Below are 21,899 nucleotides of genomic sequence, written 5' to 3'. Positions count from 1 at the left end.
GGCAAATGACTTTTCTCAAGTGAGAAATACTGCTTTTCCATTTCAATGCGACTAGCAAATAACATTGCTGCAATCACATGTCTCCTCCCAACAGATACTTCTTGAATGCAAAAAACCTGCTGTGAAGGAAAAAAGAAAAAGAAAGAACTGCATAGGTATTTGGTTTTAAGCCACTTGATACCTGCCCTCTCAGGGTAAACCCCCACCCCACTCAATTTTAAAACAGGGTTTGCAAAGATCAGGCCCAGTGGCCATATGCAGCCCTCCAACCCTCTCTATCCAGCACTCAACCCTCTCCCCTGGCCAAATTCCTTTCCTCCAGGCACCTCCTACACCAGACCTACTCTATGCCCTCCTTGAATCTGTTACTGGCCAGAATGTCTCCTTGAACTGTGACAATGCCTCTTGCTTTGTTGGATGGAGAAGTGTGAGAAACATCTGGCTTTGCCTACTGTTGAAAAGTTAAGTCTTACATCTATTGCTCCACTCATATTTTGCATGTGGCCCCACCCACCATTGACACGTGGCCCTTGAGAGGTTGCCCATAAGGAAATAAGGCCCAAAGCCTGCAGGCATTTTCCCACCCCTGCTTTAAAGCATTTGTCCCACATCCTTTCCCCTCCTCTCCTCCACTGGGGCTGTGGTGCAAGGTGGGTGGGAAAGTTAACTCTTTCCCTGACAGGCATTTTCTGGATAAAAACTGCCCACTTCTGCTGCTGCTATTTGACCTGGAAGCTGTTAACAACTCAGCTTTCTTGCAGTAAGATGGAAACACTGAATGCTGGCTCTGCAAGCATCGGAAAATCATCAGGGCCAAAAAAATTCATCTCTGCCTGCATCCAAATAAAATATTGTTCTCCTATAAGACCATCTTATAGTGAGTGGCTTAGCTTGTCTGAGTCATCTACAGCTTGTTGCTCTGCTAAAACCATTACCCAATGTAGTCTGTCTCTTCCCCAGGTGCAGTACATTGCATATGTTGGTGTCGAAGTTCCTGCCTTGTGGCAAAGTGTTAAGTCTCAGTGATCTTTCTAACTAGGATTGCAAGCAATGGTCCAAACCCAACAAGCATAATGCGAAGTGGCTCGCCAAATGGGCTTGATTTGAGTGCAACTGGGATCCATGTAGACAGCTGGACTCCATAGTTTTGTGCCTAAATTTCAGTGATCTCCCCCCTCCCCCACTGAAGATGGAAAGCTTGACACAGAGTTGGGTTCATAGGAAGCTGCCTTATACTGTGTCAGATCATTGGTCCATCTAGCTCTGTATTGTCTAGACTGACAGGCAGTGGCTCTCTGAAGTTTCAGACAGGGTTTAAACATAGGGCCTAGGTGTGGTCACCTATCCTCTGAACACAGGAAGCTGCCTTAGTATACGGCCTTAGTTCAGTATTGTCTACTCTGACAACAGATTTCCAAGGTTTCAGACAGGGTTTCCTTCCAGCCCTATATGGAGATGCCAGGGATTGAACCTGGGACCTCTTGTATGCAAAGCAGGTGCTCTACCACTGAGCTATAGCCCTTCATTACGGTAGTTGCTACTGAGCTCGACACTTAACAGATCTGTGCCTGCTCAAAAAGGACAAGCATGGTACTAGGTCAATACAGTACAGTATTGTGTTTTAATTTGTTGGAACACAATCAGATGGGTGGTAAGTAAGTAAATAAGTAAATAAATATTACACCAACATCCTGTGAAAATATATCTATTGCAGCACTTCCAATGGTACCTCCAAGAAAGTGATGCTGCTGGTACTAGAACTGTCCCCAAACAATTTTCCTCCTTGAAGCAAAGGACAAGATGGCTGCTTAATCTCCACACACACACACACACACACACACACACACCATGCAGAGAAGCCAACTGAACTGGCAGCTAAATCTTATTTCAACGTTGGTGAAGTGACCGTGTCCACCAATGTACCTGAGGGCAACTTAGGAGATGCATGGCAGGCCAAGTGGCACACACAGCTTCGATCCTTCAGCACCATCTGCCACCTAAGGCAGCTCCCTTACTCCTGGATTTAGGTGACAATCAGAGTAACATCTATTTCTAACCAAAGGCCCTTTGCTTGTTTTTGTTTTTGCTTCAGAATTTCAGAACAGGAGGCTGGACTAGATGTGCCATTGGCTTGATCCAGCATGCTCTTCATACATTCTTATGTTCTAATATATGCATGGGTAGGCAAACCAAGGCCCAGGGGCCAGATCCGGCCCGATCGCCTTCTAAATCCGGCCCACGGATGGTCCAGGAATCAGCGTGTTTTTACATGAGTAGAATGTGTGCTTTTATTTAAAATGCATCTCTGGGTTATTTGTGAGGCATAGGAATTCGCCCCCCCGCCCCCCAAAAAATACAGTCTGGGCCCCACAAGGTCTGAGGGACAGTGGACTGGTCCCCTGCTGAAAAAGTTTGCTGACCCCTGTCTAATGAAATGTGACATTAGGCCCTTCACCTTTCAGCACTGGCCTGAGTACACAGAGTAGAGTACCAAGAGAGGTAATGATAGGCTATACTGCTTCAGGCTACAGCTGAGGGATTACAGTTGTATATTTCCCTGTTGTTTTTTTTAAAAACCCTGCAGACGATCACACTAGTAATGGCCTAGGATAGCAATTTTCTCCCTGTTTTGCTGGTTTTTCTTTGTGGGAGCCATTTAAGAAATGTGGAGAACCCTTTAGAACTGGAACCCTTCAACCCATCTGGAAATGGTAAAATCTGTTCCCCCAACTCATTCTCTTGCATGGGTAGACATGCCTCCAGTGGTGGAGGAGAGACCAGGATGCTAGACTCTTGTCTCCTCTTCTTGAAAAAAGCAGAGAGGGAGCAATGCCGAATCTAAAGTTCCTTCGGCTGTTTTCTTGGCTGACGCTGAACTGCAGGAATTTCCCTGCCATCAGAAATGTTCTGGGTTAATTTTCTATTTTTTTCTTTTGCTAAGGAAACAGTGCTGATCACTCTCAGCTCCAGATGTTTAGCTATGTGGTGCTGGAAGCAACTTGTGGGGAACGGAGAAGGGAGGGCTTTGGAGGTGGCTTCATCTGCCTCAGGCTGAACCTTGCAGCCTCTTGGAGCTGGAAGCCTGCCATCTTCTCAGAAGCTCTCCCACAACCACACACACCTCCCCTTCATCTCTAGTCCCACAGGGCTGCCAATGACAGATTCCCAATGTTAACCCATTCAAATCACTTGTGCTCAGTGTGTTCAAGGTGCTGTTGCTGAATACTATAAGCCCAGCTATGTAGAGCAAGCACATGGGAACAGGAGAGGTCTGGTCTGGAGCAGAAGTCAGTAAGCAGAACACAGTGGGTTGTGCCAGGTTTCCATGGTGACAAGGCTAAATAGTGAGGTCCTTAGAGCAGGTAAAAATGTTCTCATGGACTGACTGAGGGGGAATTCTGACTCCAAGAAGTAAGTTCCTTTGAGAAGGACCTTAGCTCAGCAGTAGAGCATCTCCTTTGGCTGCCGAGGGTCTAACACTCAATACCTGGCATCTCCAGGTTAGAGGGCTAAGAAAAGAATGCCAAGCACCTTAGAGAGCTACTGCCAGTCAGTATAGTCCATTTAGTTCAGTGTCTTGTTCTCATAGTGGCCAACCAGATGCCTATGGAAAGCCTGAAATTCTCCTCACTTGTGATTCCCAGCAACTGGTATTCAGAGGCATACTGCTGCCAACTGTGGAGACAGAACATAGACATCACTAGATGTTAGCCTGCTAGATGCTAGGCTTGATGCTTTACTGGGAAACTGCATTGATCAGCCTCTATAAAAGTCAACTTGGCACTGCAACTGGAAACAGTCTTGTTCTCCATGAATTTCTCCAACATCTAGTTAAAAACAAGAACCTAAGAAGAGGCTGCTGGATCAGGTCAGTGTTCTATCTATCTAGCCCAACATCCTTTTCTCATAGTGGCCATCTGCATGCCTGTATGAAACTCGCAAGCAGGACACAGGAGCAAGACCCTTCTCTCCAACCATGTTTTTCCAACAACTGGTATTCAGAAGCAATGCTGCCTCTGACAGTGGAGGCAGAGCATAACCATCATGGCTAGCAGCTATTGATAGCCTTATCCTTCATGAATTTGTCCAGTTCTCTTATAAGAACATCGTTATAAGAGCATCATTACTAAAGCTTAGACCAGCAAATAGAGAATACTCTGCAGGATCAAGTAAGAACTGGCAAGACAACTGGTAGGATGACTTCATAGGCTTTCCTCCCCCAGTCCCCATATTTTCTGCAACTAACCCTTGACTTTTCTTTCCTTCTTGCATCGCAATAAAAGTCACACCTTTCAGCTCTCTGGTAAAGATGTTGTTTCTGTTCCATCAGGTCTCTCTCTCTCTCTTTTTGTCCAGTGCATTCATGGGAAGGGAGCCCTCCAACCATGGGAATGGATGTCAGAACCCCCCACCCCACCCCCTTCATCCTCTCCAAATTAAATTGCGCACATCAGAAGGTTGACTTTGGCAAGCTTCATTGGTGACTGCAAAATTCCATTGTTAAAAACGAAGCAAGTGCACATGAAGCCAGAATGAAAGCAGCAGTTTTTTCCCGCCTTGAAAAGCTTAGCACAGACAAAAGCTGGAGGGTAGACAAGGAAAGGAATGGCTTGTGAAATCAAATTTATGGCTCCTAGGAAACCACAGCTATGGGTTTTTTCCCCTCTCATATTTTTCAAAGTATTTGTTCCAAAGTGGAAATAGGTTCCAAAGCTTTTCTCAAGCCGTCATCTTCTGCAGGTGTTCTCCAGTGTGTGTGTGTGTGCGCGCGCGTGTGTGCTAAAAATTAATAATGATGCTAATAATAATAATAATAATGAAAAAAACCCACCTCTCTGTATTAGCAATTCTTGGTGATCAGAGCCAGAACAGTTATCAACAAGTAAGAAGAAAGGAAATGCTTGTTGCCAGCATTTCCAAGAACACACTGGGAGAGGAAAACTATGACCCAATGGTGCAGTTGATGCAATTAGTTCAGAGCCAGAATAAAAGAGGGTCAGAAAAACTGCTGCTTTGCTCAGAGGAGGCATGTTTTTCTCCTAACTTATTTCCATATTATTGCATTTAAATCCCACATTTCCTCCAGTGAATTCAAGAGGGCAGACCTAATTCTCCCACTCTCCATAATATCCCAACAACCATGTGCCAGCCGATCCTCAAACCTGAGGAATTGCAGTTGTCTTATCAGCCGGTCCTTGGGTTTGCAGCTACTATTGCTGAATGCCAGATCAGCTCTGAGTAAGACCTCTCTCATACATGATCTGATTATGGATGAGAAGGCTGAGTAAGACCTGGGTTGGTGAGTGGGGTGGAGTTGGTACTCAGGGCAGCATCAGGGCAGACTTGAGGGTCAGGTAGGGGGAGCTGCTATAGTCTATAGAGCTTTCATTTCTCTCTCCAGGCTCTCTGTCCAGCTGGGGTTGGGGGGAATCTAGTGTGTGTGTTCCTGGTGTTCCAGAGCTGATAGAGCTGGTCTTGGAGGCAGTGTTTAATATCTACATGAAACTGCCAAGTGGGGTCATCCGGAGCTTTGGAGTGCATTTTCAGCAATATGCTAATGACACACAGTTCTACTTCTCTTTTACATCTGCAGATGCTGCAGTGGATGTTCTGGACTGTTGTCTTGCCTTGGTAATGGACTAGATGAAAGTCAACAAACTAAAGCTCAATTCAGATAAGACAGACACGGTTAGTGGGTGGTTCCCTCGACTGGATCGATGGGAGGTTGCCTGCTCTTGATGGGGTTGCACTCCCTCTGAAGTAGCTGGTACATAGCTTGGGGATCCATTAGTTCTGGATCCACTGATGTCACTTGATGCTCAGGTGGCCTCAGTGGCACAGAGTGCCTTTTATCACCTTTGGCTGGTGGCCCAGCACCCCTCCCAAATCTGAACAGGGATAGCCTAACTTCTGTTGTCTATGCTCTGGTAACCTCTAGGTTTGATTGCTGCAACACGTTATATGTAGGGCTGCCTCTGAGGATGGTTTGGAAACTTCAGCTGGTACAGAATTCAGCAACCAGGTTGCTCACTGGGACAAGATGATTTGAGCATATGTTCCCATCTCAAAGACTGTGCATTTTCTATATCCTCTTGCCTGTCCTGCAGTGTCATGTATGAAAGAAGCAGCAAGCAGTTTTCACAAACTTCTGAGAGAGAGAGGGAAGGGTGGGGGAGAGAATGATTAAGGCCAATGTTTCTCAGCAAATAGTTTTGTTAAATTTCCTACAGATGTTGCTGCAGCTCGGATGTGATTTACAGAGAGACAAGTCTGAAACAGTCTTAGAGTGACACTGGGAGGTTAACATTCCAAAATCTCTGCTTAGGTACTGGAATGGATGCCAGGATTGCGGGTAGTAGACTTTTCTTTTCTTTTAATTTATTGATGCAATGCTGTTCTAATCCAAGATTCTGTCTCTGGGGATTAAATTCACACTTGGACTTCACAGCCCCTTGTCCATCGTGCTGAGATCTCAATTAGCTGATGATGATCTCCAGAACGCAACCACATCAGATTTCATTCGCTGGGCTAAGGCCAGTGCTCTGTAGCAACATCAGGCTCCCCTAGCTCACCCCCAAGACCAGGATATAAGTCCAAGAATGAGGGATCTGAATGTTAATAAAGTCATGGGCTAGGGGTAAAGATGCAGCCAAATGGGGGCAGGGAGTGGGATCCAAAGTGATTCACCAAGGACTTGGCAAACCAAGGGGTTCAAGTCAGATTGCCATTTGCTCTGATTCAGTGGTAAAACATGGGTTTTCTCAAGGAAAGTACAGGGACACAGGGACACACACACCATTCGGACACAGAGATTTAAAGCACAAACCTGTGCCTGGAAAGCACAGTGCAACAGGAAGTCTGGATGAGCCCTTAGCTGTGGTGGAAGATGCTGTCGCATTGCCAGTACTGGAGATTCAACTGCTAGTCTGGTTGATTTATGTAGATGCAATGGGGTCCTGCCCTTTCTGTCAGGCAGCAAAATGTCTTCATTTGGCCCCGTTACTCTACGAATGTAATATAGCACAAACAACAAACGGGGAACTTGTTCGCATATATATATGTGGAATTAGAAGTCTTCCAGAGTAACAAGTAGATAAGTAGATGGTGTTCCTCTGTGAACAGCCACACACAGAAACAACCATTGAAATATCACCCAGCAAAGCATCATCCAACATCACTTGCTTTTGGTAAACATCCATGTAACCTTTCCTTTCATGGCTTTGACTGGAGCACCTGTCTGACTAGAGTATCTCTCACTTACGGTCTTGGCCAACAAACAAGATGACTATTTATAGTGTTTATAATTTTTTAAAAAACCAAGCCATGTACCTTACCATGGCAACCACAGTGTCCATGCGCTACCTAAGAGACAAAAAGCTTTGCCTTGTAGGAACAAAACACACACAACACAAGTGATGTCAACTCCAGCTTTTGGAACAATTTGTTTTCTAGTTTCCAAGCACCCTGCGTGCGCTCCCCCTCCACTTTTGCTCAATCATGGCACACTATTTATCTGTTCTCTCTGCAATAAACCTTTATTTCCCCCTTTTTAGTGTGTGTCTACAAGATCTTGAAAATGCAGCGGGGAAGCAGGCGTACACTTGGGACACAAATCAACCCAGTCTGATGTACCATTTCTGACATCAATAGGGGTTTCATTTTTTTAAAAAAACACAGGACTTTTGAAAAATAGGGTGGGAGCAAAAACAGCTCTGTTGAATGTGTGTTGGTAGCATTTTACATCCACTTAAGCATAACCAAAAGGAAATTATGGGCATCACTACAAATCACGATGAAGTTGGGGGGGGGGGGGACGGGACACAAAGGTTCCCCAAGGCAACATGTGTATGCCAGATTTTGTGCAGAGCAGTAGACCTGTGGAACACCTTCCCCCAACTTACTAAAGCCCAATTTGGAGGATCTTCTGGAACTTCCAGCTGGGTTTAGATGTTGCCTTTTGATGTTCAGTGCTTTGATAGTTTGTGTGCATTGGGTGTGGGGCCCAGCTTTAGGCTGGTGGGGTCAATAGAACCCCAAAACCCACCAGTGAAAGCCAGCTGCAAAATGGTGGCACGGGGGAAGGAGCCAGTTTCTGACTGCACCTCACATGTCATCCACTAAAATGTGTACAAATCACATTCATGTTGCAGGAAATTGGGGATTCTAAAAGCCAAATTTAGACAGAAGAAAAGGCATTTCATTCTTGCTATTGATAAACAAGTGGGAACTAGAAACCTTTACTAATTTCCAGCAGATTATAAAGTGAATTGCTTTAACAATATAGGAAGGCATCATTTCCCTTCTGCCCTGCATTGATCACATGCAGTACTGTTTCCGTTTTGCTGCAGTTCACCTTCCGTCAAAACCTTTTTTTAAAAATATTTTTTATTAACCGACCAATCAAATCAAATCAGATCACATAACATAAGTTCCAAATTACAAAGCCGAATTTTATATTTTTTGTTGAAGGGGATTCCAATCATCTTCTTGCTGCTGCATTAATATCCACAAATCTGTCAAAATTATGTTCATATTTCTATCCAGTCCTTGCAGCACCCCCGTTTTTCCTCAATAGCCAGATACTCTCCAGAGTGAGAGATCTTGCTTGCTTCCACTTCACGATCCGTCGGAAGTCCTTTTGTATGCAGTAACAGCAGCCAGAATTTTGCTAGCACAGAAATGGAAACAGGAAGAGATGCCCACGAAAGAAGAATGGAGGATGAAACTGATGGAATACGCAGAAATGGACAGATTGACGGGGAGAATTAGGAACCAATGTGACCAGAGATTCTCCGAGGACTGGAAGAAATTCACAGAGTATATCAAAAATTTCTGTGATGAGCAAATAACGTTTGTTGGCTTTCAAGAAGCTCTGTGAAATTACTGTTAGAAATATTGTTTAAAAAATATGATGTGATTAAGAGTATTTGAGTGCAATATAATATTGGGAAATGCGAGACGAGGATAAAAAATAAATGGAAAATTATCAGACAAGCTGAGGGAAGTTCTGGAAAAAAGGGTTTAAGTTAAAAATGGATGTATAATTTTGTAAAAATGTTTTTTTTAATGGAAAATCTAATAAAAAATATTTATTTTAAAAAAATCTATCCAGTCCTATCTTGCTGTTCTCACGTCTCATCTTATTCGTATATTTTTCTTTTTTTCTTTATGACCTCTTCTGATAATCTCTTTAAGCAGGTAAACACCAGTTATAATCCTGTGTGAATTTTCCGTTTGTCCAATCATCATGTCGAGATGGTATCCATAGATCATCACTTTTATAAATAAAAGCACTCTTTCCATCATCAGTCTCGCTATTCTGTCGCCTTCTTAAGTCCCTCTGAGGAGGCTCACCCACGGTATGAAAACAAGACTATTCCTCCTCCCAGACATAAGTCTTTCGACAGAACTTGCCAAAATGGCGACGCTATTATTTGCTGCGTCATTCCAAAGCTCTTATACTTTCTACGTTCTCCTTAAAACATACTTTGGTTAGAAAATTATCTCCACACAGTCTTAAATCCTCAGCTTAAGTCATTTAAACGGCATTTCTGACTTGTGACTTGTGGGGGGGAGGATTCTTGGTTAATCACATAGAGAAAAGAAAGGAAAGTTTTTCCCCTCCCCCATCCAGTCTCGTTGCCAAGCATACCGAGCCTTGGTTGTCTTCTCATGATTTATTCCTGTTCCTCCGACCCGTCTTGTTTCTCAGAGATCTCTTCGGTTAGCAGTCTTTACTCCCCATTCTTCCTTGAAATATGTGCATTTGCTTCCTCCTAATTGTTTATTTTGAAGTTCCTGCAGCTAGAGGCGCGGATCAGAGACAGCGTCCAGGAGTGCCGAAGTCCGCACAAGGGCTTTCTGCCTAGTGCCCCCACCCCCTCAAATTCGGGGGTGGTATAGGGCACAGCAGGCAAGGGCAGTCCCCCCACTCGCTTGGGGGGCGGGGCGGGAGGCTGTTTACTCCCATCACAGCCTCTTAATTACCTCGTGTGGGTCGGAGAGATGTTATTGTCAGCCATCTTCCGATGCGCCCCTAGTGGCCCCTCCCACCTTCCGTCAAAAACTACGTTGTTTGTTTCACTGGCCACTGTACTAAATTATGTAACTTGCATAATTTATGTAATTAATCACGTGAATTATGCAATTATATTGTCATTACGTTATTCCAGCCCATTCATTTAAGTTCGAACAAAACACTATGCTAGCGGGAACAAAATTCTGTTAGTTACACACTGTTTGCAGACTGAAAGCAGCAACAACAACAGCAAATTCTGATTGTATTTACTGCATTGATTTCCATTCCAGACATGGGACAAATAAGCAAACTTGGACAATTTCTGCTCCCGTTTCCATTTTCATTCAGATTCTTTGACATCCCTACCTGTAGATACCAATTTACCTTCTGCTCAGACCTGGCTTGCAGGATTGGCTGCCCCTGATGAGCATACCCACCCACTGGTTTCTCCAGTTCCATTGGCTAAAAAAACAATTTATGGCCTTTTAAACTGTGGTCAGGGTGGTGGTGGTATTATTTTTGTTTGTTACTATGGTATGTATTTCTGTGTTTTTATATTGTAAGACATCCTGTGAATCTCAGATGAAGGGCAGTATAGATATTTTAACAACAACAACAACAACGCTTGGCAGGACCACATTAGTAGGGACTGTGTGTGTGCTGAAGTGAAGAATAGAAGGCTTGCATCAACTTGCCTCCACTTCTTTTGGAAAGTATGGAGGCAGCTATGCCCTGCCCCTAGCAAGGATGTGGGGTGCAGGGAAAATGTAATTGCATTTTTAATGAAGGCTGCTATGCTTCAAAATATCAGACAGATCCCAGCTGTGTTGTACCAGTTAAATGCTGCCAACAGATCCACGTTCTAACCCCAATGAGAAGAGAACTGCTGTTATCTCTCACAGCAGAGTCCTATTATTGCCATGGGTCTAACTATGCTGGAAAGGAGCAGTTCCCTGGGATCTGGGATGGATTAGTCTGGATAGCATCCAGGGTGATGCCAGACCTCATCATGGGCTGACAGAGCCCTCATTGTGCTGAGAATGCAGATTTAAGCCAAGATTTGCAATACTATTATTTTTTTGAGGGGAGAAATGGAGAGATAAAGGAGGGGATCTAATGAGAAAGAAAAGTGAGAAGGATAATAATGTTAAGGAAGACTGGGCATAGAAAGAGTAACTTGAAAACATTTTCATGAGTGTGTTTTCTTTCTTTGTGGTACTTTTGATCTCCATTTCCTCTGTTTTATGCTACAAAAAATGATATTTTCCCATGCCTGGTTAAACGTCCCCCAAAAAGTTTTAGGACAAGTCTGCATAGAATATTTGAACAAAATCTGTAGGCTAAAACCACTTAGTTTTCACCAGCCTTTGCCTAGAGCACTTTTTGTTCTACATGGTGATTGGCTAAATTTGAGACAGACTTGATTTTCACATGAAATCAAAAAGTGCTCTTCCAGCACACCCTGAAATCCTGGTTATTTCACTTGACCTGTTCATGTCTAAAGCAGGGTTGTGCATGTTCCAGACAAATGCAAATTGCACTACTCTACCCCAGAGCTATGATACCTTCCTGACTTGGATTCTGTACCTTATGCCACATATTGGAGTTCTGTTTGTGTGTGTTCGCACGTGCGGATGTGTGCTCTGATGGAACTGTGAACTATACAGCCATCTGTAATCATAATCCGGAAAGGTTTGGGGTTTTTTTAAAGCATTTGTTTGCTGGTCTTGAGTCCATCTTGCCTTGTGGCCTCTGAGTGTGGTCAAGCAAGGCCCAGAATGCATCTTTATCAGAGACAGCTGCTCAGCTGTGGGGGTGAGGGGTGGGGAGTCAGAAAGCTGATAGGAGCTGACAGAGGACAGGGACAGTTATTCAGACCAAAGACTAGTGTAAACTATTGCTTACTTTATTTACTTTTAACATTTACTAATAATGTGTTTTTAACTTAATCGGTCTCCTCTTGAAGAACGTATTTTAACAGCTTTTGGCAAAAAAGCAACAGATCACTACTAAGTCCATCCTGCAGTAAATGCCAGTAATGTATGTCAGGTTTCCATCACACTTCTCAGATTTGGTCTTCTAAACAATCAGGAAAAAAGGAGCAAGGGGTCTGCAATGAAGAGCAGCTGTTTCTAGTCTCCAGAAAGTGTACAGAGCATTCTGGGATATATGCGCTTGTGTGCGTGTGCATGCCTGTGAGAGAAAGCACCGTCATATTACAGACAGATAAAACCAGGAGTGCTAAACCTAGCTTCTGTCAACCTTCTAACCAGTGTCCTTCCCAAATTAATCTCCTCTTTGGATAATATATTGACTGCTTAGTCTTGCAGAATCTATTGCATACTTTTTGAAGGTTCTGTATGTACTGGAAAATGCTAAGAGATGGCATTGCACATCATTTGGCCTGTCAGTCTCTCTCTGTGTACTAAGTAAGGTAAGAGAAACTAAGATACACACAGAGCGTCCGACCAACCACACAACCCTGCAATGCTATGTCTTAGTATTTTCCAGTACAATGTCGGATATATTATTTAAGGTTAGATTAAATTGCAAAAAACTGCAAAAGCAGATATTTAAAAGCAGAAGGTTGGCTATACATCCCTAGCACATATGCCTGTTTCACTGATTAATCATCATCATTTATTTATTAGATTTATGCTCTAGATTCTGAATGTACCTAATGTTAATTAGCATCACATTAGTTTGTGTGTATTCATGGGAAACCCAGACTAGACATACTGATGAAGATCTGTGAATAAGCCTCTGAAAACATCAGCCCCAGGGAGGGGAGATCCAGACTTAAGAATGCAGCACATGGAGAACTCTTGATGACAATCACCCTCCCTGAGGCTGCTATTTTCCCCATTAGGAAAAACCTGTATGCTAAACGTTGACCCTTCCTACTCTCTTCCTCATCTTTCTCATGTGTGATCTATATTTGTATTTTGGACAGTCATTTTTCTTTTCTGCTATGCATTTGTAAACATCTTAAAATACTGTAACAAAATTTTGGATGATGGTTCCTGAGATTATGGATCAGGTCCTCCTCTATGTTTGGGTAGAACTGGATGCCATTTGGAATTATAGTGGCAGGCTGAACCTTTCAAAACTGCACTGATTTTAACCACCAGTTAAAAAACTTTTTGTTTTGTTTCTTAGAATTCCTGGCTAGGAGGATGCTAGTATACTATATGAAGTCTTTTGAACTGGGATGTCAAAGGCTGTCCTGAAAAATGTCAAAATGAGGGAGCACAACACACCGCTTCACACACTATGCAGGCAAATCTTGGTACACTGAATAGGGAGTTAGACAATCACATGTCCCTGATGAGCAGCATCTTATATAGCACATTGAACTCATTTTTGAAGGGACAATTCTTATGTAGGCAAAATGGCACCACAAATGGAGGATATTAGCTGGTTTAGGGCAGCCCCCATGTTTGCAGAAAAATTCTTTTTAAAAGAAGTTTAAAAGGGGGCCAACCCACACAAAACAGTTCAGTGAGGATTGAACACGATCCGTGGTATGGAAAGCTGACTGCTTGTTGGAGGGGAGGGAGAGAAACATAGCACTGTGGAATGCAGAAGGGGAAATGGAATACACTTGACAGATGATACAGATGGCTGGAACCCTGGACAGAACCACTCCACACTGCAACATTGTGTTGCAAATCCCACATGTACCTACCATAGATTCCGGCATATAAGACGACTATTTAACCCTGGAAAAGAGGTTAAAAAGTCAGGGGTTGACTTATACGCCGGGTATGGGCGGCGCGGAGCCCCCCCCCCCGCTGCTTCAGAAGCAGCAGCAGGGGCGGTGGGCTCTGCTCTGCGCCAGGTGGCTTTCTCCCGGTGCAGAGCTGCTCAGCGTATTAGGCAACTGGGCTTCTAAGACGAACCCCCAAATTGCAGCTGCCAATTTGGGGGGTCGTCTAATACGCCCACTCACCTAATATGCCGGAATCTACGGTATATAGAAATTTTATGTGTTAATAATCCCATGTTTGTCTTATTTAAGTACACTATAATTTTTACTGTACTTAAAGCAATATGTAATTTGTGCCATGGACATTTGTGTATGTGGAAGAAAAATCCAGAGTTTTCTGTTTTGTGAGATGACCATGGCCCCAGTTACAATGAACAAATAAATGACCAGAATATCACAGATTATATGACCTTGCCTTGTCATAAGCAATAAGTTTTGGCAGCTGCCTCTTCTCTGGACCTTTTGCCTGCCCCCAAATTCTTTTGCAGCACCACGTTGTCACCCAGCCTCTATCTTGTAGTTGTGTATTTGCTTTTTAACTATACTTTCTTCTCCGTAGGCATAACTGGTGTTTATAAGGCATTGGGGCCACTAGGCACAATGGCTACGTTATTCCTCCACTGTAAGGGACAGTATGCCTCTGAATACCACCTGATGGGAATGACGAGTGGGGAGTTGTTGTTGCACTCAGGTCCTGCTTGCGGGCTTCTGACTGGGGCATCTGGCAGGCCACTGTGAGAATAGGATGCTGGATTAGATGGGCCTTTGGCCTGATCCAACACAGCTCTTCTTATGTTAAATTAACAGGAGCCACACAATATTAGCTGCCAGGAAGATTTGAGTAAATCTGTATTGCTATCCATCAAGTTAATATATATCACCATTCATCTCTCTTAACTGCACTCCCTTCCTCACAAAACACTGGCAGCAGGGGGACAATGATAATGACAAACACAGATGTTATTGCTCACAACTTGTGGGCTGCCACAAGCACTTCGGGGTGGTGGAATAAACTCTTCCCTTGCCAAGTGTGGTTTGCTGCTTTACCAGTTATTCTTTTGTGTATGCTCATTGCTGTGGACTCATCGGGCTTCGTTTCTGCATTCTTTAATCCTACAGAAGCCCTGTAAAATTGGCATGTCTTTCATTGCTAAAAATCAAAATCTCTCAAACACAAATGGAAATACGTACTTAGAGGTTGTGGATTAGTAAAAGACTGTCTTCTGGGGGGGGGGGAGCGGGGAGACAGTGGTACCTTCAAACATGATACAACACAAGAAGGGCCCAGACCAAAATGCACCATTAATTCAGCGTTCCTTTTCTCACAGTGGCCAACCAAATGCATATGGGAAGCCCACAAGCAGGACCTGAGCATAATAGCAACTCCCCCTATTTGTGATTCCCATCAACTGGCATTCAGAGACTTCCTCCACTGGAGACAGAACATAGCTAAAATGGCAAGTAACCATTGGAAGCCTTATCCGCCGTGAATTTGTCTAATCCTTTGCTAGAGTCACCCAAGGTGGTAGCCATCGTTACATTTTGTAGAAGCAAATTTCATAGTTTAACTATGCACTGTCTGAAGTCTGTCCTGAAACTTCCAACATTCAGATTCACTGAATGGCCCCAAGTTCTAGTATTAATAAAGGAGGGGGAAAGTCTCCCTACTCATTTCCCCCCCACACACCATGCATAATCTTACACATCTCTATCACATCCTCCCTTACTCACCATTTTTCTAAAAAGCCCCCAATGTTGTAACATTTCTTCATGGGCGACCTGCTCCAACCCCCTTGATCTTTTCCGTTTCCCTTTTCTGAACCTTTTCCAGCTGTAAGATATCCTTTTTTGCAGTGAAACAAGTAGAACCAGGGCTTTTTTCCCCAGTCGGAACTCAACGGAACTCAGTTCCAGCACCTCTCAGGTAGGTGCCACTCTAAGATAATGAGGGAGGCACTCATGGTGAGTTTCAGCACCTCTTTTTTTCTAGAAAAATAGTACTGAGTAGAACTGTACACAGTATTCCAAGTCATGCAGATCTAGAATACTGTGTACAGTCCTGGGCGCCTCACCTCAAAAAGGATACCCTGTCACTTTTTCACTGGAGATGCTTGGAAATTGAATCAGGGATATTTTTTGCATTTAAGGCAAACACTCTTACCACTAAGCCATGCCTCCTTTCATCATATGAGGCTGTCTTATTATGAGTCAGCCCATGGGCCCAGTATAGCCCATTCCATCTGATAGCAACGCTCCAGGGTCCCTGGCAAGGATCTTTCTCAACCCTACAATGCAAGAACCTTTTAAACATGGGCTAACACACACACTGAACTGATACAGCCCCAAAGGACTTCACTGTTGCATGCAGCTCAACTCTCACTTGGCTATCTTTGCCATGACGCACTATTGAGTCTTGAACTGCTCATCCAACACGGCAGAGCACGTTGCGTCTCCAACACCGGCTGCTGCCAGACACAAATATGTTCCAAACAGATCTACTCACTATTCCTCCTCCACCATAATTGCTCAGATACATTTCTGGCCTGTTCAGCTGGGGCTTTATTTTTTGAATAATTAAACCAGTTTCAGATCCTCTTTCGATGATGACAGGAGACACTTTTCAAGATTGTTGGCAGTTTTCTGCTTGCCATCTTGTAGTGGGCGATTATTTTTTTTTTTTAAAAGAAAAATGTACTGGGTGATCAAGAGTTCTTTTTTAAAGAGCAAAGCTATCTCGCTGCAAACATGCAATTAGGGTGCAAGTGCAGCAGTCATAAATGTAATCTGCGATGTATGTTTTTGGCTGTTGGTTGACCATCTGCTTTGCTGGGCTTTATGGTCCATGGTTATCTGACCAAACTGTTGCACACATGTATCAAGTTTTTTTGTTTTTGTTTTTCAAATGCACCGCTTACATAATGGTAAAAAGTAGCATTTGGCTTGCAAGAATAAGAATCACTGGCCTATAGTAACACAGTATGAATTAACTACAATTCATCTGAAAGAATATCCAATAGAACCAGAAGTTTTTTGTTTCTTTGCTTCAAATTTCTCATTTTATAGCCAGTTTTATGGGGATCAAATTTTAACTATTGGTGTTGAGGGTGGGAATATTATATTAATAATCAATTGTCACACCTCTTAAGGGGAAATAGTTCACCTGTGTCTAGCTGGGCATAGTCGTGGTCATATCTTTCAATTTCTTTTCTTCAATTGACATCTTTTTTTGTTTCCTTTTCAGAACCTGCACTTTTGCCTCTCTTTGGCATAACCCTCAAGAGCTTGAACGCAGGTGGGAGATGCTGGCCTAGGAATGGAGGTGAAGTCACTTCATGGACCATAATTACATACTCTCCTGAAATATATAAAGAAAAGCTGGGAATTAATGTGCAGGGATGGATTAACTGTTACACTATGTTTGCTGTAGAGTAGCACCCTGGAGTGCAATTACCTGGAAAACTACATGGAGACGATCATGCTTTTAAACTATGAATGAATTAGTCATCTCACACATAAGCAGCAAGTGTCACCTGTCTTTCTGTGGCCAATGACTATTGTAACAAGTTTCTATATCTGAACTTGCAAGCTATCATGCACAAGCTACCATACGCTCTAACTGGTTATTAAAAAGCAATACATTTTAATTTAAGAAATGTTACATTGAGGATAGGACACACAACGCTTCTGTTGTCTTTGCAACAATCTGTTCATTTTCAAATGTACAGGCTGAGAAACAAGCACTCAGGAGGCAGAACTAGTCTCGAAGCAAAACCATAGCTCTCCTGACAACCTAACCAGTTTTCCAGCAGTGCCTGAAAACTGCTTCCATTCAGCTCCCCTTTGCACATGCTCTGAGAGACAGGTTAGAGCCACTAACACTCTGCAGCAAAATTTGATTCAAGGTCTAGTTGAAAGGAGTGCTGCCTTCTTGGTTTAAATATGAAGGCTTACGAACAAAGGACCTTCAGGAAATAAAGTTGTTTGCCCCCATTTATTGGCTGCAAAATGGCTGGAGAATTTCAAAGCGACAGGTATCATTACAATATAAAAGTGAATAAGGAATAAAAAGTGGTGGTGGGGGGGGGGAATGTTTTGTTGCCCTAGAAACAGCTCAGTTCCTGTTACCGCTCCTTTGTGACCCATTAATCTTCTACATATTTTGGTGCCAGAATATGTAAGAAAGCTCCTACAAACCTGGAATTTCACAGCATGTGGAAAATCCTTTCAATTGGAAAGGGTTACCTCCCTGGCCGATAACTGACAGAGGCCACTGATGTTGCCAGGTCTCCTGAGGGCTACGACTTGGGAGCCCTTCTTTAAAAAAGAGATCTCTAGCCTCCCCACTGCAGTCCTGTTGCCTGATTTCCAATGTGCTTTCCAAAATATGTTTAATGCAGGTGGAGTCTGCAACAAACTGCCACAGTGTACTCCCATCCTTTAGCAGAAGTTGTTGCTGTTCAGTGTTCCAACCAGCCAATCTGGCCCTTCTCCTGGATACTTTAAGCTTGAAGGACAGGGGTGGGGATCATTAGGCACACGGGCCAAATACGACACTCCAGGCCTCTCTATTTGGCCCTCAGAACTCTCCACTAAGTCACATCACTTCTCCATGGACCACACCCCTCACTGGCTGTGCATCAAATCCTCAGTGGGTGTTTTCGCCTGGCTGCAATGTGTCCTTGAACTCTGATAACGCATCTTGCTTGTTCAGATGGAGGAGAGATGGGTGTGTGTGTGAGAGAGAGTGTGTCTCAATAGTAGCCTACTGTAAGGGGAAAATTAAATTAGTTCCTCTACCCACTTCCAACTCTATGATTCTATGACACAGAGAAGTCTGGAGGGCAGCTTTTGGTTCTCAGGTCAGCTGTTCCTCATGCCTAGTCATGGACTGGCTGGATGCAAAGGAATGGTGGGAGGCACCAGCTGGGCAACTCCCAAGGGAAGACAGGCCAGAGGCAGTGGATTGGTGTTGGGATGACTGAGTGGTCAGAGGAAGAAGAGGGGGGAGATTGGGAGGAGGAGGTGTCGGAAGCTGAAGAGGTAACAAGGCTTAGTGAGCAGCAGGAGGCTGTTGCAGACAGCTGCCTAGATATCAGACAGGGTGCTGAAGAAGCCAGGGTGTCCTCCCCTCCTGCTGCAACCAGCTTCCCCCCCCCCATGCCCTGGTCCCCCAGAACCCCAAGTGGTATGAAGAGGGAAGAGCAAAGACAAACAAAATGAAGAAGTCTCAGGTTGCTTGAGAAGGACCCTGGGCAGGAGGAGACTTAGAGAGCTGTGGGAAGGCAAGGTCCTTCAGTCCTCGCAACTGCCTCATTGGGGCAAGACCTACTGGGATGAGTTGCTGTGTTTGCTAAGCCTGAGCTGTTTTGTTCCTTTGAATAAATTGTTAACTTCACTGACACCTTGTGAGTTTTTTCTGCCCTCCTCCCGACTCCTGCTTTGACATCCCGCCCTGCACTACTGGGTTGTAGCCTGATCCAATATGGACCACAACAGCAGAACCAACACCATATAAATATATGGGTTTTAAAAAATTAAGAACTGTGTTGCCGAATGCATGTTTGGGTTAAAGGTAGGTCCCTGGTCTGAAAAGGTTTAAGACTACTGCTCTAAGCTACGCCAGCTCTTAGAACAGCTTTTTTTAAATGTTAAGAGATTACATAATGTTAATATACCACCCTGTTAATGCTATGTTATTCACATGACAGCATTGTTCATTTGGTCTCCAGCAGCCTATATAGGCCATTCTGTTGAAGTCACACTAGGATGAAAACTGCCAGGTGCTTTGTCAAATAAAGCTTACAGGTCTTAGAAAGTGCTGCCAGCAGCTGGAGGGGGGGAGGAGGAGGAGGAACGATAACCCTGGCGATATCAATGGCTGTTCTGTTGAGGGCTGTCAAAGCATTTTTCAAATGGCTTAAAGTACGGGGCGAAGCAGAGCTCAAATAGGGCTTCCTCTGGTGTGAAATGCAACATTACAGAAGGTTCTCCAGCCTGGCAGTAAAGAATACTGCACGCAATCCATATTACATGGGGATTAAAAGGAAGGAATATGTTATTCCAAGAGCTGGACGGGGGCCAGGACACCTGGGCTAGGAGCCCCCTAACTCGGAGCGGAAATATGCAATGAGATTTTGTCTTATTTTAGATGAGAGTTAACACCTCTGCAACTGTAGCAACAGTCAGAAATGCAGGAACGGGGCAAGGGACTGTGCTGTCCAAGACAGGACGGTGGCTCTGTTGCAGTCCCTCATTTGCTTCGTGATGGTGGTAGCACTGCTGTCCTCCTTCTCCCCCTCCCTCTGCTGCCCCTCATTCCTCCTCTGTCTCCCCCCATCGTACTTAAAAACAACAACAACCTTATGCTCAATGCTCTGGTAACCTCTTGGCTAGATTACTGCAATACGTTGCATGTGGGGCTGCTTCTGAAGATGGTTCAGAAACTACAGCTGGTGCAAAATTCAGCTGCCAGATTGCTCTCCATGGTTTGAGCATATAGCATCAATCCCAGCCCAACTGCACTGGCTGCCAATCAGTTTCTGGACCCAATTCAAAGTGTTGGTTTTGTACTATAAAGCCTTGAATGGTTCAATACCTCAAGAATTGCCTCTCCCCATATGTACTGGCCTGAACCCTGCAATCATCATCTGAAGCCTTTCTTCGTGTGCCTCATCCGCAAGAGGTCTGGAGAGCAGCAACACAAGAAGGGGCCTTTTCTGTGGTGGCTCCCTGTTTGTGAAATGCTCGCCCCATAGAGGATTACCTGGTGCCATCACTATACATCTTAAGATACCAAGCAAAAATATTCATCTATAGCCAGGCCTTTGACTAATTAAAGCATCTATGGCCTTTCGAACTGGGTTTGTTTGTGTTAATTTTGTTTGTTTGTTGCTATGCTATGTATTTTTGTGTTTTTATATTATAAACCACCCTGTGATCCTTGGATGAAGACTGGTATAGAAATAAATAATAAATGAATACATGAATATTAATAAATATGTGCATATTATATTATGTTTTATACTGCCTGTTATAGAGGCATTTTGGACTGTTACACAGTTTGCATCTCCATACTGAGGGGGTGGAGTAAAATTAGCACTGCCCCATCTAAAGAGGGTTTATTACAGAGTGAGTGCTTTGGATTGTATCCAATGTTAGTCATACAATTCATGGACATGACTCTTAGTGGTCCTCCATGGCCTGGATCCACCAGGGGCCTTCCTGTGTTCAGTATTGTGGGCTCCATTTTATGGCACTCCCTTCCAGTTAAAGTCAGAAGCCCCCTCCCTGTTCAACTTCCAGCGCCTACTGCAGCATTTTAATAGATTATTGTTACAGTTTTCTTAACCTTTGCCTTTTCTGTGTTGTATTTTTATGCACACCACTTAAGAGACTATTGTAGTTAAGCAGTATATAAATTGTTTAAGCAAACGTAAACCAATTCATTTCAATGGGTCTACTCTAAGTAGGACTTAATTGGATGCTGCAGTCTGCTGCCTATTGAAGTCAATACACTTCCACTGAGTTTTACTGGAACTGGGCCACATTGATGAGAATCTATCCACAGAAACACAGTCAGGTGTATGGGAGGTTTTTGCCACTTCTTCTCTCTGTTTAATTCCTAACTGCAATGCAATTATTAATTTAGTAAACATTTCCGATTGTCTAATTACTATAAATGTTCAAGCTTTTAGAAGTGAAGCTAACAGGCCTAACAAGAACATCATGAAAAAGAATAGCGCAACCCTGAATTCCATGTAAATGTAAGAGTGTCAAAGCCTTCCTGTCTCTCCATCTCTTGTGTAGTAAGACTAGAAGGGACAGATGAATCTGTCAATTTCAATTTGTCTAATTTTGTCATTTTTTTCAGTTTTAAGTTCAGCTCTTCACATTTCTGCATCAATTTGATGACTATTTTTAAGTCATCCTGAAAATTCACCAGCATTCTAGTGCAATTTTTTCTTATATACAGCTTTGTTTGCCATTTCATCTTAATATGCACATTTTTCCAAAAAGGTTTCCCTAATACTATGTATTTTTGCTAAAGTAGATACTTTTATGTCTGCTTTCTCATACTATATACATATTTGTGCACATTATGCGGTTTGAGAA

At 43.5% G+C, this 21,899-nt stretch overlaps 2 protein-coding genes across 6 annotated transcripts in view; both read right to left on the bottom strand.

Moving 5' to 3' along the window:
* The window catches only part of LOC307222184 (uncharacterized protein), a 149,404-nt gene extending 132,434 nt beyond the window's left edge, over nt 1-16,970 (bottom strand). For all 3 annotated transcript variants that reach the window (XR_013841622.1, XM_079987357.1, XM_079987360.1), the window contains exon 1: nt 16,291-16,970. Coding sequence is in view for 2 of the 3 variants with exons in the window: in XM_079987357.1 (XP_079843483.1) it covers nt 16,291-16,323 (33 nt within the window). In the remaining variant the exon portion in view is untranslated. The remainder of the gene's footprint in view (nt 1-16,290) is intronic.
* MORN1 (MORN repeat containing 1) overlaps nt 1-21,899 on the bottom strand; it is a 125,221-nt gene that overhangs the window by 2,880 nt on the left and 100,442 nt on the right. Inside the window, exons 14-15 of one of the 3 annotated variants that reach the window (XM_079987018.1) lie at nt 16,948-17,142; nt 11,909-12,211 (exon numbers count right to left, since the gene is read on the bottom strand). In XM_079987018.1, the coding sequence (XP_079843144.1) occupies nt 16,997-17,142 (146 nt within the window). In that variant the 3' untranslated portion in view covers nt 11,909-12,211; nt 16,948-16,996. Of the gene's footprint in view, nt 1-11,908; nt 12,212-16,947; nt 17,143-21,899 lie in introns of those variants that run through there. The other 2 variants (XM_079987019.1, XM_079987020.1) reach the window with 2 other exon arrangements.

This window comes from Podarcis cretensis (assembly GCF_951804945.1).
Source record: "Podarcis cretensis genome assembly, chromosome: 8".
NCBI lineage: Eukaryota > Metazoa > Chordata > Lepidosauria > Squamata > Lacertidae > Podarcis > Podarcis cretensis.
Note: the sequence above shows the minus strand (reverse complement) of the source record. Positions and strands in the feature narration are given on the sequence as shown.